The sequence below is a fragment of the Lonchura striata genome, chromosome 1A (assembly GCF_050655825.1).
Source record: "Lonchura striata isolate lonStrDom1 chromosome 1A, ASM5065582v1, whole genome shotgun sequence".
Classification (NCBI taxonomy): Eukaryota; Metazoa; Chordata; class Aves; order Passeriformes; family Estrildidae; genus Lonchura; species Lonchura striata.
The window spans coordinates 3,378,753-3,397,289 of record NC_140741.1 but is presented as its reverse complement, the minus strand read 5'-3'; the positions used below and the strand labels follow the sequence as shown (position 1 = coordinate 3,397,289).

Below are 18,537 nucleotides of genomic sequence, written 5' to 3'. Positions count from 1 at the left end.
TTGTGCAGGGAGGATTACATTTTTTGGCTTCCAGGGCAAAGCTATGGCACACACAGAGTTAACTGTGCCCTCCTCCCCCTGCCCCCCACTTCCTTCCCCCCCCCCCCCCTTCTCCCCCATCTCATTCATGCCACATTCCACAGTGGCAGGGTCCAACAACAATATAGGAGGGTACCCAAAATGAAGAGGCAGGGCCTTCTATTCTTCTGCCTCTCTTGAATTAATTAACTGGAAATGAGTTTTGTCAATGTTTTGGAAAGGCAGAGGGGTGAAAAGAAACTGCTAGAATTAATCACAGTGAGAAACTACCTCTTCAGCAGTCTGCCAAAGTTCAGAAAACCCATGAGAAGTGCAAAATAAAAGGAAAGTGGGCTGACTTACCCTCCAAAGGAACAAATAACATTCAAACAAACACCCAAGTCTCCAAAACAGAGACATGCCCCAGTGCAAAGGAATGCAGCATCTGTTGCCACAACAGCTTCAGCTTTGGTTTTAATATACTTGTCATGAAGACTGATAGGTATCAAGGTAGAAAAGACAGTTTGCTAATAATTTGAACAGACAAAAGCCATGTTGTGTTTAATTCACTAAATATTTAAGTACATTCAACATTCTCTTGGTGCTTATATAAAGAGAGATATTTAGGTCCCATGATCAAAAAATAGTAATTTTACTAGTTTAACCCTGACTCAGCACAGATCTTTTACATGGAAAAGGCAGCCTGAAAAGGAGCTCTTTGAAGAGTTTTTTAATGATCGTAATCTCCAGATTCAGAAAAGAAAATTATGACAAGTCAATAGTGCGCATATGACATTCTTCTTCTAATGAAAAAGGAAGTAATGAAACTCCAAACGACAAGAAGGACCTTTTTACACAAGCTGATTTACCCAGGTACATGGAAAGCACATAAGTGACTTTTTGTTTACAGCAAAAGAAGGCAGAAGCATCATCTCGCAGCTTTTCTGAGAACAAACACAACATTCTCAACAGTCTGGGACTGAAACTTAAAAGAAAATGGTTGCTGAGCAAGAGAAAACATCTTATGAGAGAAATTCCCTTTTAGTGATTTGACTAGTGCTAATGTTTTTGCTCAGGAGGGCTTTTTCCTGGCTGAGCGCAGAATTAACTTGTCATCTCTCTGCTGTATCTCCAAGCCCATCCTCTCGAGGGCAGAGGTGTCTGCCAGCCCCCTGTGCTCCATCTGAGCAATCAGAGCCTGGTTCTGCTCGTTCTGCTCAGTGAGATTCCGGATGGCATAAACTGCCCACTGGCTCACAACTGTTGGGCAGAGTTAAGGATCATTTATTTATTTAAAGATGAAACATTGTTTGTTTTGATTTATTACTCCATTCGCCTCCCCCAGCCCTCCCCCAATCTCTTAAACTCAGAAAAGTAGTAGAAATCAAGGGTTTGAACAAGTAATACGTTTACAAGTGCTGACACTGAACCTGCAAATACTTGCATATGAGGCAATTTAATTTTAAAAGAGGTTGGCCCTTAAACTTCATGCAAATTTTCTAGGGTTTATATTAAGTGGAAAAAAAACCCCAAGCAAACAAAAAACCCCAACCTAATGAACTGCAGGAATTAAAAAGACATACTGTTTTAAAACAAAATTACAGTCAATTGAAATGTTCCAATGATCTTCCTAGTGAGTTTAAATAAAAAATAAGTCAGTTGTTTATGATCTGAATACTTCAACACTACACTTCCAGGCACTGGCAGACAAATAAGCTGTGTATCATGTACAGGAAATATGACTATTATATTCACTGCAAAAGCTGAAGAGATGTAGAAAAAGACAACTTATCCAGGTTAATATCTGAAAACAGCACAGATAGTATCAGAGACACTTAAACTTCTTTGACTTCTAACATTACCTAAACTCAGTCCTTTATGCCTGGGTGCTTTTACACACTTACCAGGAGACCAGATACTATGATCACTGGCAGAGAGCTCCCACTGATGTTTAAATGGGCACAAGCTGCAACTCATTCACCTCCCAAGGTGGTCCCTTGAGGCCAGGATTGAGGCACATGTCAGGGATGTAGACAAAGGATTTAAATTCCCAGGATTATCAACCAGGCATCTTCCAAGTGAACTACAGTGTTCCTTTTATGAAGTGTCAGAGATGTTGGTCCCAATTCTGCAGCTGAAAAGTGGTTATGATATAATCTTTCCCAAGTTACCCATACAGGAGCCAAGCCTTTCTGAATCCCATGAGTGGTTTGCCTGCAGGGCACCAATTATTTACTACATGTAGCTTCACATCCAGTAGAAGAATATGTATAATTTACTCATCTCCTTGACGTCTTTTGGGTTGGGGAGCATCTAAGCACAGAGATAAATGTTCTTGTGGGCATTTGCCACAGGGTGACAGGAGGGGAAAACTCAGACAGAGGGGAACTTCAGACAAAACAACAGAAGAGAGGAACTGGACTGAAACAATCTTACACAACCTCAACAGCGAGAGAAGAACTTAGATGAAGAGTAGCTTGGACAAACATAAGGGAACAGCCCTGCACTGGCATGTGTCAGTAAATCAGCCTTTTTGTAGCAGTTTATAATTATTTTCAAATTCAAGAAGTCCAAAATTGAAAATAAAAAAAAAAAATGAAGTGTTAACTACTATGGAACTTTTTTCTTTTCCTGACAGATCTCTTTCAACTATGTCAGGAAGCATGCTACACACCATCTTTATACAAAAAAAAAAAAAAAAAATCCAGTGTGAGGTAATGACATAGGAGAGAAATTAAGACCAAAACAAATTATGCATCTCATCAAAGCCTTAACAGGTGAACACAAGAGAGAATACGAATATATCCTCTTTTGTCAGTGCATTACTACTAGAATGAAGTAAAAAGACAAGTGTCAATCTACATTTAGGTTACATAAACTTGGTATTTGCACTGAAGATTACATTTGACTATATAAAACAATAAGATGCTGAAGTAATAAAACCATATATGTGTAGACTCTCAGTTATTAGTGCCAATGGTGAGAACAGATTTCAGACCAGCAAAGCATGCAAGCTGATGAATGCAGATAAACCAAGGCTGACACCTACCAGGCCTTTTCCAGGTCTGATTTAGGGCATGTTATGAATGCCAAAAAGTAACATGAAGTTCTCCCAGTGGACTGTGAAAAACATCCTACCACCCTCCCTGGCTCGCCTCCTGGGATGAGAAGCAGACTTTCCTTGTTGTGTTCCTAAAATACTGCTTCTGCATAAAATACAGCACTTACATAAAAGCATATTATCTATAATATTGACAGCAATTTTCAGAGACTGACAGTTCTTAATAACACAAAGTATCATACAGACAAAAAAAGTACTCTCAAAACTTTTGTGCATATTAGCCTTGAGAATGATCCTGCTACTATAGTCTTTATGTCCTTCAACACAAACCTGCTGCTAAAGTCCATGGCACATGCTCTTTTCCTATTACCAGATCCATTCATGCTTACATAATATCTAAGACATCCCCATTCTCTTATGAACTCTATCACCATTGTGGCATTTATCATTACTGACTACTGTAGCTGAAGCTGCAAAATGGTTTCAATAACATTTTCAGTCCTTCAGAAACCCCTTTCTGTGTGTAGGTTTTCTATTGTGACCACAGCCATGAATATTCATCATGTCCTTGTTCACATGCTGGGGAAGGATGAGGCCTTTGGACAGCTGGGAGCAGACCCTGGCAGACTTGAGTGTCTGCAGAGATTAAAGCCAGTCCCCAGCTAATACTCACATTACCCTCTTGCTCCTCTCCAAAGACAGAGACACAGAGAGAAAATTAAACATATTCGAGAGTCTCTAATCCTACCTACACTTTCAGCACTGTATTGTATGCTCAGCTTTAGAGACAGAGCTTCTAAAGTTGCCATAGTTACTAAAAATATGAGTGTGAGCTTGTTTGTTGTGAAACTGCACCAAAGAGAAGCAACACAGCAAGCACAACAGATCTGATTACACAGACTTGTCCAGATTTTTCCAAGTAGGCATATTATACTCTCAAATAAATTAATATTATAGACAAACAAAGATTATGATATTCTGTCAAAGAGAAGATGGCATGCAAAAGGAAGAAAAAAATTAATTTTATTTTGCAGAAGCCTCATGACTAGACTATCTGTGCTTAGGGACTGAAAACAAACATTTCTCTGCATTTATAGCAACACTCTTCTGAAATCTTTCAGTACTGTGTGCTTTGGAATCCCTATGCTATTTTAACATATACAAATAACAAAACTGAATTAACTTGCCCTGTCTTTCATACCTAAGTAACATCTTCATTTCACAATTTAAAATTTAAAATCATCCTCTGGGTCATAATTTCAATTGTCAGGAAAAGGGGAACACAAAGAGAAAGGAAGAAAGGTGGAGAAAACTGTCCCTTAAGGATGAAAAATATTACTATTTGGAAACCATGAAAACCTATGCCATTAAATCCAAAGTTTTGTCCCTGCCTGTAAAGAGAACTTTTCACAGTTCTCCCAGTTCTTTTCACTTGGATTCTGCTACAAGAGGTTGCTGGAGTCAATGCAAGAGCACAGCGACTGGTTTGTAAGCTTAATGGGGTGTGAAAATACAACGATGTCCTGCCAGGAACTGCTACTCAATACTGCTGGAGAGGAGGACATAGAGACCATTTCTCAGGGAGAGTGTTCCATCTTCTTATTCTCAGTCCAATTAGAACTAAACATTACTGACAAGCCCGCTGTAGCCACCAGGACCCAAAAGAATTGTTCCATAAAGCAATTCAGATTCTATGGACGATGGAGAACAGGAAAAATTATTAATGAGGTTGGAAGTTGATGAGGTAGATAAAAGGCAATGCACAAGTAATCTTGGAAGTGTGTTGCTTGAAAAGAGCAAGTTTTGGAAGTTAATTATTATCGTTAACCAATACAGGATACTGAAGGGATGACAAGGAGAATGAAATATGTACATCTGTTTTCCTAAAAAAACACTAGTTATTAATACTGAAGGATCTCTAAACACAACATTCTTGGTGGAGAGTTTGATTTATTACATAGTGTAGGGACTTTTTTTTTTAAATTAGACTGTTTCCTGCACTACAGTCAGTTTTCCATAACTAAATTATTACTTAGGACCTTTCTTCCCTATGAGTAATTAGGTCTTATGCAAAAAAGAGGGTATTTTTGCCCAATCCTATTACCTCATTTAAATATATTTTTTTTTATTATTATTTAAATAGCAACTACATTCTAATCAAATACAGGAAGAGATACAAAACCTTATCAAGAAAGCCAGCACTCACAGGTTGGAACCCTCATCAAATGAGCTGCTTAGGTAATCCCTTCCTTAAAGCCACCCAGTTTTTCTAAGACCTATTCTGGAACAGGACTGTATGACTAAAAATCAGAGGTAATGAAAATACAATATTTGTATTGTACAATAATTATATTTCTTTCTGGCCTTCAACAAGTAAGCCAATTATCACTAGAATGCCTGCAGAGTGGAATGAAATACTGAAGCATCACTTAAAAGTCACTTCCACTTGCAGACCAGACTGGACTGAAAAGACATAAACCATTTTTCTTTACAGCTTTTCAGTCTTTTCAAGCACTTTTGTTCCACAGCACCTTGAAGATAATTCCTCCCACCACTAACAGGGGTCTCTAGACAACTGCCACAGCAGTTGGTCACAGTTTGGAGTTGTGATGGACCACACGTAGAAGACAGTCAGGACTTTGGCCCCTCACCATCAGCCAAACTGCTTAAAAAGCTCTACAAGTTTCTTTCTGTCTGGGGTTTTAGTAGTTTAATGTAGTTCTAGAAGCTGTATAAGATCAGAGCGATTCCTTATAACTCCTCTATATTTTTATGTGTTCACTTCTACCTGTGATTAAGACATTACCAAAACAGTAATAACAAACTGTAATGAATTAAATGTTTTATCTTATTTACTTATTTTCAAAAAGTTAATATATATTTTCTAGAATTAATGCTTCAGACTCTGTTTATACATGGCATTGAATTACTGGCACCAGAAAACATCAGGAATTCATCCTATACAAACTTAGAATATTTTGCCTAGAAGGTAGGAAAGAAAAAGTCTAGAATATTTCAGTTGCCTGTATTTTCACTTATTCCACAGCTGTTCTTATCACCTGTGACTGCAGTTACCACATTCTGTGTTTAAAAGCTAGAAATGGGCAGTACTGTATAAGCTGGCAATGTCCCTTCCTCCCCCCTCTGTTTGACTTCACTCTTGCAGAGCTGATGTAGCAAAACCCACCTTGTCCAGAAGCCTCCAAAATACAGAGGCACCACTGGATGCTGTCAGGGGCATTTATTCCTGATCACGCTTTTAGGGATGAGATTTGCAACACGGGGGAAGTGAAAGCAGATGTTCCTGCTACAGGCAGCTCTCACCTGGTCCAAGGGATCTGTCAGAGGGTTGGACCATCCAGCCCCAAACACGGCTCCATCTCCACCACAGCGTGGCAGCAAAGCTTCACTGGACAGACAAACACGGGTGGCATGAGGAGCTTGCAGCCAGCCCCTTCACTCCTCACCTCCAGCCCTCCCCAAAGGAAGCTGCTTTAACAAAACAGTCCAGTAAAGACAGAAAGCCTATCCCCAAAAACCTGAACTGGGGTTTGCAGCTCAAATTCTGCCCTGTAGAACATGGCTTTGACAGAGGTCTTAAACTACACCACCTCAGAGCAGACAAATGGGCAAAACCATTTGGTTTAAAGGCACTGAAACAGCTTCAATGAAGAGGCAATATTCTCTGTAATTCACAGCCTAGAGACAACAGGAAACATCCACAGCAAAGTAATTATCCATTAGGTACTTCTTCCAGTTCCATAGCCCTCACTATCCTCCTGCACCAGTAGTGGAAACTGCAGTTCCTCTTGCAGACAAACACCACCCTTCTGGATACTTGCACTTATCTCACTCTTTGAGCAATCTGCCCATGATCTGCAATGATGAATCTATTTCTTAAAGTGTGCCTTGTGGGACACATGTTTCTTTAAAATGGGACTTACACCTTGTGTATAACCAGACACATTAAACCTCATGTATGACTTTCAGAGACAATTCATCCATTTAAGTATCTATAGACAACAAATATATTCTGAAGACCAGAATGGACTACTTAACCTCTTATGCCCAACACTTCTGCATAAATACAGATGACCAAAGGTCAGCTCCTCTTAAAATCAAGCCTGTCAATTCTGTTTCATGCACAAGATGCTTTCATGCCTTTTCTCTGAAAAACTTCCAGTGTTGAACTGGAAGATTTCACTGCGTCCCTAAATAAACTTTCCTAGTGGATAAATATCTCACTCATTACAGACTGTGATTTATTTCTGGCCTGGATTTGTTTAGAATTGTTTCTGAGCATGGCTTTTCAGCACAGATTAAAAAAAAAGTAATTCACAGATCATAACCAGCATTTGGCAGTTTTTGCATGAACTAAAGAAAGAAACCAAGAAAGTTATTCCAAGGTTTGCATAATTTTTGTGTCTCTTCCCTCAATTTATGTTTTTCAGCATCCTTTTTGAAGGACAGGCACCAGAACTAAGTAGTAAAATCTGCCAAAATTTGCTATGCGGCTGATTACAGGCACAGCACAGTTTCCTGGCCCTTTGGCTGTGAGTAGTTCAGAAAGAGAAAAACAACAGCTCACAACATCCAGTTGCTGTATATCTAATAGATAATTATGAATATAGATGCATATGTAATATTTACTGTGCTCCCAGAAGTAGAGTCCAAGCTCTCCAGCCTTTCACATCTGCACCAGTACTGACAGCCAGGGCAGATCATGAAGCTCATTTGAGCTCCAAGGCTTCCCCGTTTTTAACTACATCTTCATGTCAGTGATGTCCAGCTAAATGGCACTCTATGTTCATTAAATGAGGTTTATTACTTCAGAAATTTGAAATTTACTTGACATTGCTTAACTAGAGTAATATAGGAATTTTTCTCCCTAGATCACTGTATTTCTGGGTTAACTGTTCTGAGTAGTATTAGGCACTCAAATTACTATTAGCTTTTAATTCCTGCCAACTAAACATTTAATCTATATTCTATGAGCAGCCTTTCATGTTCTGTGGGACTTAAAACCCAATGCCAGAACATGTTAGCATACTATGAACTTGAACAAAAAATTTGGGTCTAGCACTTCAGAGCTACAAAAGCCATAGGACAGGTCTAGCTCTGTCAGGCTATTTTTATTACAATGTCTCTTATGCCAAAACTTACAGAACTTTAAAAAAAAAAAATTAAACCATTACCTCCAGCTTGTTTTCCTTTTCCCTATACTCAGACTTGTAATACTAGCTTAAAACCAAGAATATGACACATTCATTTTTTGCTGCTTAGGCTGCCAATTTTTTTTTAAATTATGACTTACATTTTTAATAGAAACCCATAATTTATGAGGAACTACAAATCATCTGGTTTTAAAACAGAAAGAATCACACTCTTGATCGATCTCAAGCTAGTTCTTCACAGTTAGAATACACAGTTCTTTAAATCCCTTCTTTTACAATAATTCCATTTTAAGAGTTCGTAACTAAATCTATTAGCTATCTGTAAGGGGTAGCAGAGTTAGCAAGCTGGTATGTTAAAAAGCTTCAACTGCTGTTACCTTATTTAAAAATGCCTTACCTTATCTTCTCTTCCCAAGTACAGAAAAAAAATGCAACATTTCATTAAGTTGAAACTCATGCATCAAATTACTATTAAAACCTACCACAAACATTGAGATGTGAAGCACTGAAGCACAGGGGAATGGTGACTGTTCACAAACTGATCATCAGGCAGTCTGTAGTCCTTTTAAATTTCCTGGGACATGGAAAGATAAAGGCTCCACCTTTACACAGAAATATATTCATGTGTATTTATATGCATACACATAGAAATAAATACCTTTTCTAAAATGCTTTAAAACGGCAATTACAGGAGTCAAATAAAACTTGCAGAAATTTAGCACTACACTTACAAACCCAATCTAATTAATGCTTGAGATGTGGTCAAGCCAATTATAATTCACCACTCTAAGACAGATGAGTTTGAGCTGACACAATTTGGACTGAAGCTCTTTCTTTGTTTAGAAATGTTAGAGATTCATCCATTTATATAGATCCAACAAGGATTTTATGCTACGTTACCTTTCAGCACAGTACATGCATATTTTATTGATTCAGGGTCTCTGAGTAACTTATGTGGCACGCCTTCCCTCCTGCTGCTTATGGTGATTTCAAATGTCACTTTATGACAAATAATCATAACATTGAAGGTAAATTAAACTCCAGTTCCATGGTCACAGACACCAAACGATGCCCAGTGTGCATCCAAAAATAACAACCATTAAATAAATGGGTGTTTTGAAAGATGCAACTAAATTATAACCAGCTATTTGTTTAGCAAAATAGTCATTAGCCACAATTCTGTCTACAATTTCAGGGAATGGCTGAATCTCCTTCAGGAAATCTCCACACTCTAAAAGAAAGGAACAAATCCACAAGGCAAGTGGAAAGGACTGCAAATATATCTGAGTGAGGAAGGAAAGGTTAGGAAGGAAAGCTTAATCAAAGATCTGAGGAAGTGAGAGGAAACAATTTAAGGCTCAGGAAAGAGCTACACAGGATAACACATTCACCAGCTGAAGATAAAACTGTTCTAATTACAGTGATCAAAAATGGGGCAACAGAAAAATGTCAGAATAAAAATATTATTTGAAGCATTGGCCAGATGACATCCAAATATTCTTTGGAGGTATGCACAAGAAAAAATGCCAAGAAGACAGACTGAAATATGATAAGGTGGTTGTAGAAGGCATTCCATTCTCAACAATATTTCTGAACCACTCCTAGCTTTACTTAAAAAAACCAAAACTCTTTGGCTCTCAAATTTCTAGTGCTCCATCTCAGCCCAGAGGGGAATTTTTCAAAAGTAAGTGTACAGAAAAATCAAGGAAGCTGTTTGAGCTATAAAAGCAGTGAAGCAGTGATTTTTTTTTTAAGTGTTCCTGATAACTAAAGACCTTTTCTCAAAAATTCAAGCCTGTCATGGATTTAAATCCACCAAGAGGATTAGAGAAGAGGACAAATATGACAATATTTGGTTTAGAAATAGAGTTATTAACTTTAATTCCTCACTTTGACATGCATGAGTTGGTGCCTACAGAGATTACTCCTCATAAGGGATTAGAAATATTAGACTGCAACATTTGAAAGAGCCTACTCACATTCTGTATAGCTCTGTTAGATTTCCTCCAGCTTTACGAGGGACCCTGTACATCACATGTTTCTTAACGGTGATAGCTGGGTAGAAATGAGATATTGAAGGACAGATTCATATTCACATCTCTGCAAATCTGTGTTAGTATTTTTTAAACTCTCAAGGAAATTACTAACACCACCACCCACCCCCCGAAACTCTGAAGTTCAATATTTTTAAACAATTTTAAGTATTTTCAGTATTTTAATCATCCTGCAGGTGCTCTAAAAGAATGAATTTTAGCAATTACATGATCAGCAACCTGAAATATATCATTGGAATTTGTAATTTTGTTAAATGATAAAACAGAAAGTGTGATCTGTAGTCATTTCTGGAAGACAAAAAAGGTTCATTCCTTTAATTTCTCAGAGTATCTATTTTTTGTACTGCACACTGCATTCTTTCTGTGGTCTCAAGTATTTTTCATATGAGGAGAATGTTGCATTTTAGAGGAGAAAAGTTTTCCTGGGGAACAGTGTGGAAGACAGAATTAGTAATGTAGAACGTCTCACAAGAAAACTTCATATTTTTGTTTTCATTTAAAAACAAATGTTTTCTATCAAGAAATACTTGAGAATTACAGTCTTTGTGTCAGCATTTAAACCTACCAAATATGCTTGATGTGGTATGATTTTCCCTTGATTCTCCACCTTTAACTGAGTTTTGCCCTGAAGAGTCTGCAGCATCCAGAAAAGATAAACAATGAATTAAGACATGGAAGCTATGCTATCCCAACCTTTTGCATCTGCAGCCAATGTTTAGTAGGATTTAAAACAAGGTTAGGTTACACGAGTGCCTCCTGTGCCCTTTCCAACAGGGAGCAGCACTCAGCTCCTCCCCATTTGGAGCTTTATAATAATCCCACTCAGGACACTTTAGGCAATATACTAAAAAAATCCTCTTGGAGTGCAATCGAGATCTCTTTGGTTGATTAATGCTGATGTAAGAAAAGACTGGATAATCTGGTAATGCTTCTTTTAAGGGTGTAAAAAATACCCTTGATAGATAGTGACACAGTAGGCACTGGCAGGCAGGTGACCTTCCCAAGTACAGCCAAATATGGTGTTTGGAAATACCTGTTTGGCTGAAGCCTCTGGGGAATCACTTCAGAAACTAGCCTGCTAAAGCCCCACCCTGAAAGGTTCCCTTCTAAACCCATACAGGGCCCTGGTCTCCATTAGCCACTAAACAAAATACAGCTACAAAGAATTCACAGCAACTTGCAGAACAGGGCAGGATTTCGTCTACTGAATAAAGTGAAAGAAATAAGCCCCTCTCAGACTGTTCTTGCTCAATGAATAACCACCCTTGTACCTGTTCCAGCTTCTCGTCTGGCCAAGTCCTCTCTGCACCCTAAAATTGTATTCAGACAGAGGTCAGTTTGTGCACATGGCACAAGGCAGCAATCTTCCACTCTCTCCACTCTCTTTAAGAACAATTCTCAGCATATAGGAATTGAATTAGTCTGAACTGGAGCATGGCAATACAGTGACTTCTTGGTTCCCTATTTCCATCTATGGGGGAATCACAGAATCGAATCCCAGACTCGTTTGGGTTGGAAGAGACACTAAAGCTCATTGGGTTCCAAACTAGTTCTACCTCCAGTTCCAAACACATCTAATTCCATGGGCAGGGACACCTTCCACTATCCCAGGTTGCTCCAAGCCTTTTACAACCTGGCCTTGAACACTTCCAGGGATGGGGCAGCCACAGCTTCTCTGGGCACCCCGTGCCAGTGAGAAGAGGTAGAGCTAGCTTCCCCTCAGCTGTTATTTTATTTTGCCTTTGGCTCTATGAATGAAAGGTTCAGGCCAACCAATTTATGTTCTTAACATGTGCTGACAAGTCCCATTCTTCCACTGCTGGTTAAATCACAGTGACACATTCAGTACTGGTTGACAGAAAGTAAGATGTTTGCAGCACTCTCTGTCATCTCTGGATTACACAGAGCAACCAACAATAATGCAAATACTGATTGCCCTCTACCAAAGAATGCACTCCCCCTTTGCCAAGGTATCCTTCAAATTTACTTGTGCAGCAAAGCAAGGGTCACTGTGAGGAGGAAAAGCATGGCCTGGGTTGGGGAGGGCCAAGATCTGTCCAAGTGGGCAGAACTTGACTGCACACGAGTTCTCATCAGTACTCATCAGTGGATCCTTCACAGTGATCATATAAAAATGTGATTTTGTGTATGCATATAAAAATACAGAATCAAATAGGTCATATCAAACTTCTTAATGCACAGTCAGTGCCTGAAATTAGCTTTCCAAAAAAAGGTGACTATTGCAGAAGTGACATTGTACTGTATTTTCCTAGCAACACACATGGGATAGTCACACATGCATGAAAACGCTCGGCTCTGTGATGGCTCACTCTAAAAAGTCAACTCACCTATTTTTGCTTTCTACTGGCTCCCATTCAGTGGTGAGGCTGTTTTCCAGCATGTGGCCTGTTTTAAGGTTGCACTCTGTAACTTAGATGAAAATGTCTGTCAGCTCCCTCAAAAGTCCTTGTTGGCATCTTGCAAAAACAAACTGCCATTGTTATAGACCATAGCAACTTGATTTCCTCCTGCTTTAGCCAGTTTCATTTCAGAACCACAATTATACTTGCTGCTGCCATGAAGTCAAAAGTATTTTCAATCTACCTCTCAGATGACTGAATATAAAGGAAGCAGTTTTGGAAGGAGTGTCTGGAAATTAACTTTTTCTACATTTTCATCCATTATTCATACTAAGGGATCTGTGTATGGATATTCATATCAACCTTTTCCTTTCCTTATAAAGCTTTTCCTTTCACAAATGCTGAAAATTCTTACTCCTAAAACATAGTTTGCTAGGTGTTTGCTTACACATATAACATACAAATGTATATATCATATATACATATACACATATATAAATATATATCCTCACAGCAGGATACATTTTCTTCATGTATGACTGATTTTCTAGGCTAATAGAAAACTGTGTTAATTAACAGTTTATATAAAATAGATACTTACATAAGGTCATTCTGATTAAATCCAGACAGTCACAAAATCAATTTATTGAGACACCTACAGGAATGTCAAAAGGGTAATACTGGCAAGCAGCCTAAAAAAACAAGAATATTCCATCTTCAAAACTGCAGTTCACTTCTGACTTTTAAGCTATTATATTGCAGTACTCTGGACAATATTTTTTCCCCAAAATAGTAATAAATATTTCTACGGACAGCCACTAAAAAGAAAAAAATAAGGCACATCTGTGTATATTACTCCTGAGCACAAATGTTAGGAAGCAGTGGAAAAACTGAGAAGCTTAGTTAATGTAAACGGAAGTCTTCAATAACAAACAGGTCAGTTTATTTAAAGCCTCTCATAAGCACCTTTTTTTGAGTGATTAGGGGCAAAAGTATTTTGATCAGAACAGGCTGACCTCCCTGCTTACGTTTACCTTAAGGAAATGGAACCTGTGAAAGGGCAGAAATGAAGCTGGAAGGAGCAGGAAGACCTTAGGATGAGGTAAAAGGCAAGAACAAAAGGAAGGGCTCTTGTCTGATGATAGAGCCAGTCAGAGATGAGGAAGACGATGATTCAGAGAGCAAAATAGAAGAGATTTGAATTTAGAACACCTTTTCAACACAAGTAACCTGAAAAGCAGGATTTGGAGTAAATTTTTCACTGGTATTACCCAGATAGGCATCTCCAACCCACTCTTCTATCCTTTAGCAGGTTGAATTTATTTGTTTTTAAGCACAGGTTACAAAGGTAAAACATGATGTTCCCACTTTTCAGAAACAGAACAAGAAACTGAATTTTCAAAAATAAAGATTAGCTCATACAGGAATCTCTCCTTAATCTAAAGGCAAATAACTCTGCTTGCATTTTGAAACACCCTGTTTTCCTTTGAAACAGAAGGAGAGTTATGACTAGGACACAGCCAATCCATGGAAGATTTACCAGGTATGGAAAGTGGTATTAATCTTCTTTGAAGTTTAACTCTTAATGAACTGCATCTCCCCAGTCTCACTCTGTTTACCCTTTGTCCTGTGCTGAAAGCCTAAGAGCCACAGAAAATCTGGCATCCTTCAGCATGTCTCTGTTGTATTTACATGCAAAGTTGTAGTAGCTGGAAAATTAAAATACCAATTCAAATAATTACAGAGGTACAGTAAATTTCTTTTTAACTGTCCATAATAATCTTCTTGCCTGTAACTGTGAGAGTGGTGGTTTGTTTGTTTTCACTCAAGAAATATCCTGAAGGAGAAAACCTGTTTGCTAGTATAAATGTAGAAGTTACAAGTCTAAGATATCATCAGACAATATAACAGTTCTCCCAAATTCAGACTGAAAGATGAATTTAAACAATTAATTGCAGCAATGCAAACATGTCAGCTGAACTTTGTAAGCTACAAACTCCCTGGTATTTCTATGCACATTAAATAACTGTTCAGGATCTCAAAGAAAGCAATTTTAGGTAATGACAGGTTTACAAAGGAATTTAATTTAGGATAAGAGAAGACCCATTTCCTCTTGCAGTATACTTCCATATGCTACAAATAAAAAGATTTATCAAAGAATTTTTCCTCTCAAATGTAATAAAGAGCTCCTTTAACATCTACTGTGACAGTCCAGCTTCCCCTGATAAATTGCATACTTTAGGGAAATTATTTTTATTCCATCCAGAAAAACATCCTATCGCTTTTACCACAAAAGTTACATTTTTTGGTGAGAAGTTTTGTATGTGTAATTTGGAGGCAGAATTTTTCTAGTAAAATGGAGAAAACGTAACAACATCTTAACTGTAGAGCTTGGGTGACTCCAAAACAGATTCAACAATAATGTGCATCTATCAAGACTTACTAAGAAATCTAAGAAGTTATTATATCAAAGGATTCTGGGTGAAACTTCTTCCAGTCAGATTTATGCAAGGAGAAATTCAAGTAACACAGCCTGAAACCACAAAACCAGGAATGAGAATGTAAAATGAACTTTCTGGACATGGCTTCCTGAAGGAGCCATGTTTGAAGAGCTATGCTGAGCTCTTTGTTGCAGCTCTACACCCCACCTTGGAAAACTGTATATGAGCCACAGTGGTTCCTTCCAGCCTTACCCATCCAGTGATTCTGGGATTTGTGCCAGGCAGGACTGGAGCACAAAGACAGTGCAAAGAAACTGCCAAATCTCTTCAGAGAAACATTATGCAATGGATTCAGGCATCAGGTGTCCAGAAGTAGCAGAACATGCTGTAAAGCAGATGAAAGTAGGGACAGATCTGAACTGCAAACTTGTCCTTGGCTTCCCTGTGTATGACCTGGCTGGGAAGGCAGCAGATGAGGAATATTAGAGGCAGGAGACAAGCAGGGGGGCATTAACTTCATGTAGCACAAGAGCACCTGGAATAGCAAGAGGTTAAAAGAATAAACAGGGCCATAGTCAGTGATGCCTAAAGAGGCTAGACAAAGCTAAAGAAGGTATTCATTAGAAGGCCTTCAAAGGCTTTCATCTTGGGCAGTACAAGAGCCCAGTCGTGGCTCTGCCCAAGATGGACCCCGGATGGATGACCAGTCACGAGTTCTCACACTTTTGTAAGTTTTGGTCCATTTATATATTGGGGTTAATTGCCTAATTGCAGCTTCAGGTTATGAAGTCCCATCCTGCCAGATTACTTTCCTCAATTCACTGTTGTTTATACTTTTTGGCCCTAAAGCTCTAACGGTGTTCCTGGTTCTTAAGCTGGAAAAGGAATGTTTTGTCTAACTACCCTGTGAAGAGAACTTGCTAACACTTTATATGAAGTTCAGAGTCACACGTTAAGGCAGTACAAAATCTAAAAAATATGAAAGCTAAAACTTAAGGCATCACCAGGAGCTGCACTCCAGATGCAGCAAACTTTGTCACAGCAGGCAAGTCCTCCCTGTGCCCATGTGCTACTCACTTTTCCATATCCCCCAATACTGTATGCTATGGATCACTGCTGAAAGCTCACATTAAGAGGTGTTAATGTGTTTTTAAAAACCAAGTAAACAAAGTTTTATCCTCTAGTAAGTTTATGGCATAGCCATAAAATGTCAGCCTGTATCAAAAGGTGCAAGAAGTTCCACTTTGCTTAAAACACAGTAAAGACTCTCATGGTATTTTATCTGCCTTTCATTCAAGACCATAAATTAAAAGTCTACCCTTTGAGAGACTCCAACTTTATCTTCTTCTACTACAGCTAAAATGAAGGATTAATCCTAGAAGTGGTTGCACAGGTGTGCTTTCCAGCAAACAAGAGTCACCTGGGACAAAAACTCTACTAGGTTTTCTCAGGGCTGCTCTTCCACTTTGGGAAAGGTAGATTCCCTGCCCATCCCACCACATCCAGCAGTGCCCATTACCAGATCTGGACCATGGAAATACAATTCTGCCACTCAGTGCACTGTCAGGTCTCAAACTACAGGAATACTGAAGATGTAAAACTTGTGGATATAAAGCATCAAACTGAGTAACTCAGAAGATACTTACCACCCGTTGTTCCTCCGCCCAGTTTGTTAACATTGTGCTATCATGTACATTATTTCATTATTTCAGGCTATATTTATATGTACATGATGTTCTGCAGACTATGAAACATTTTCACTACTCTTCTTGTTTGTTTGTTATAATTGTTAAAAAGAATGTGCTTTTTCTTACAATTTAAAAATCCATTTCATGTGTTCAGTATAAAAAAAGCTGGCATGACTCTGTACAGGAAAGACATTTGATTTCCAGATGCAAACTTACAAAGAGCTAATGATTAGATGACAGAAAATCACAGCTCAGTCACTGAACACACTTGTATTACTTGAAGAGATGGATAACTCTGCTTAACAACTACTTATCTTCAATGTGAGATTATTTCCCTCTAACAGTAATCTATTTTTGAAAGCTTCTGCTCTTAAATTCCAGGAAAAAAAAACCCAAATATAAAGCACAATGCCATTTATATTAAAATCTTTCCAACATTTCAGTAATTTGCATAATTTTCTCAACTATACACATTTTCAAAACAGCTTGTTAGCCTTGTCTCTGTACTTAGAATAAGCTCCCCAGTCTAATTTAACAAGCATAAGAATCAATGAGGTACTTATTTCAGTTTCCTGAACAGATTTCAGTGGAAGCAAGAGCTCCAAAATCTGATACAATGACCAGAGTCTGAATCCAGATTCCTGACACGGCTCTTTGAATAGGCACTTGCAAACCAGTAATATTTTTTATTTTAGGAAACAGAATATAACCACAGTTAACTTGCTTAGAATCCAGTTCATGGAAGACTATTTGTGCCCTTGCTCACTTCTGAACAATTTAAATATAACCTAGAAGCTCATGAGGCCAGTTACATTTAGCTACCCTGTGAAAGCATTGCTGGTATAAATCCATTAAACCCCCACACCTTTTCTCATAAGTCATATTCAATAAACAGAGTTATTTTGTAAAGGATACAAGGATTGTTGTCATCAATGCTGCAATTGTCCAGAATCAAGGAAATGCCATCCAAGTCATACACCTAAAAAAACCCAAAAGTTTTTAATAATTTAACAGATGTCTCAACAATACTAACAAAGTTTCATGCAATAAATATGTAAAAATGTAACAACAATGTTTGTTTCATCAAAAATATTAAAACATGCTAACATGGATTGCAGAGTAAACCTGGTGTTTTCAGCATAAGTATCACAAAACAGAAACGCAAGCAGGCACTAATTTAATATTATCCCTTCATTTAGCAAGTGTTTGACAGAGGTATTTTCTGTTTCTCACACTGAGCCAGATAAACTATGCTCACTTAAAGCTCCTGCTTGCTTCCAGAAGGATCAAAAACTGTGGAGCAAAAAATAGGAAAAAAAAAAAAGAATTTGAAAGATACACTTCCACATCCACAAAGGAGTCTGCATGAGACCACATCTGCTGTACCTTCAGTAGCAAGGTGTTGCTTATACATGCCCAGCACAGATTCTTTAAATCAAGTCAGAGCCCTGGATGTTTTTCCTTTGAGAAAGTGTTCCTTATGTTACTAGCAAATGAGCAAAGATGAGATCTGGTGTCTTCAGGTCCTTGTGCATAAGCACACACGGGAGCTCACGAATTGCACTGCTACATTTGTGTGTGTGTATGAGATAACAACATATAGACAGACTTCTACAGATAGATTCCAGTCCTAATAGACTCATAAACATACACTTTACCAAGTACTTGGGACACACTGATCCTAATAATAAACATGGAGCATTATTATCTTATGGAAAGTATATTCCATAAGAAATTTATG

The 18,537-nt window shown here is 38.2% G+C and overlaps 1 protein-coding gene across 50 annotated transcripts in view; it reads right to left on the bottom strand.

The window, feature by feature from the left end:
- Window positions 1–18,537, bottom strand: part of ATXN10 (ataxin 10) — a 215,073-nt gene that overhangs the window by 143,359 nt on the left and 53,177 nt on the right. For 32 of the 50 annotated variants that reach the window (XM_085570111.1, XM_085570112.1, XM_085570113.1 and 29 more), the window contains exons 10-11: window positions 17,712–17,775; window positions 382–1,278 (exon numbers count right to left, since the gene is read on the bottom strand). In XM_085570111.1, the coding sequence (XP_085426237.1) occupies window positions 1,091–1,278; window positions 17,712–17,775 (252 nt within the window). In that variant the 3' untranslated portion in view covers window positions 382–1,090. Of the gene's footprint in view, window positions 1–381; window positions 1,279–1,922; window positions 16,877–17,711; window positions 17,776–18,537 lie in introns of all 50 variants that reach the window. The other 18 variants (XM_085570120.1, XM_085570121.1, XM_085570122.1 and 15 more) reach the window with 13 other exon arrangements.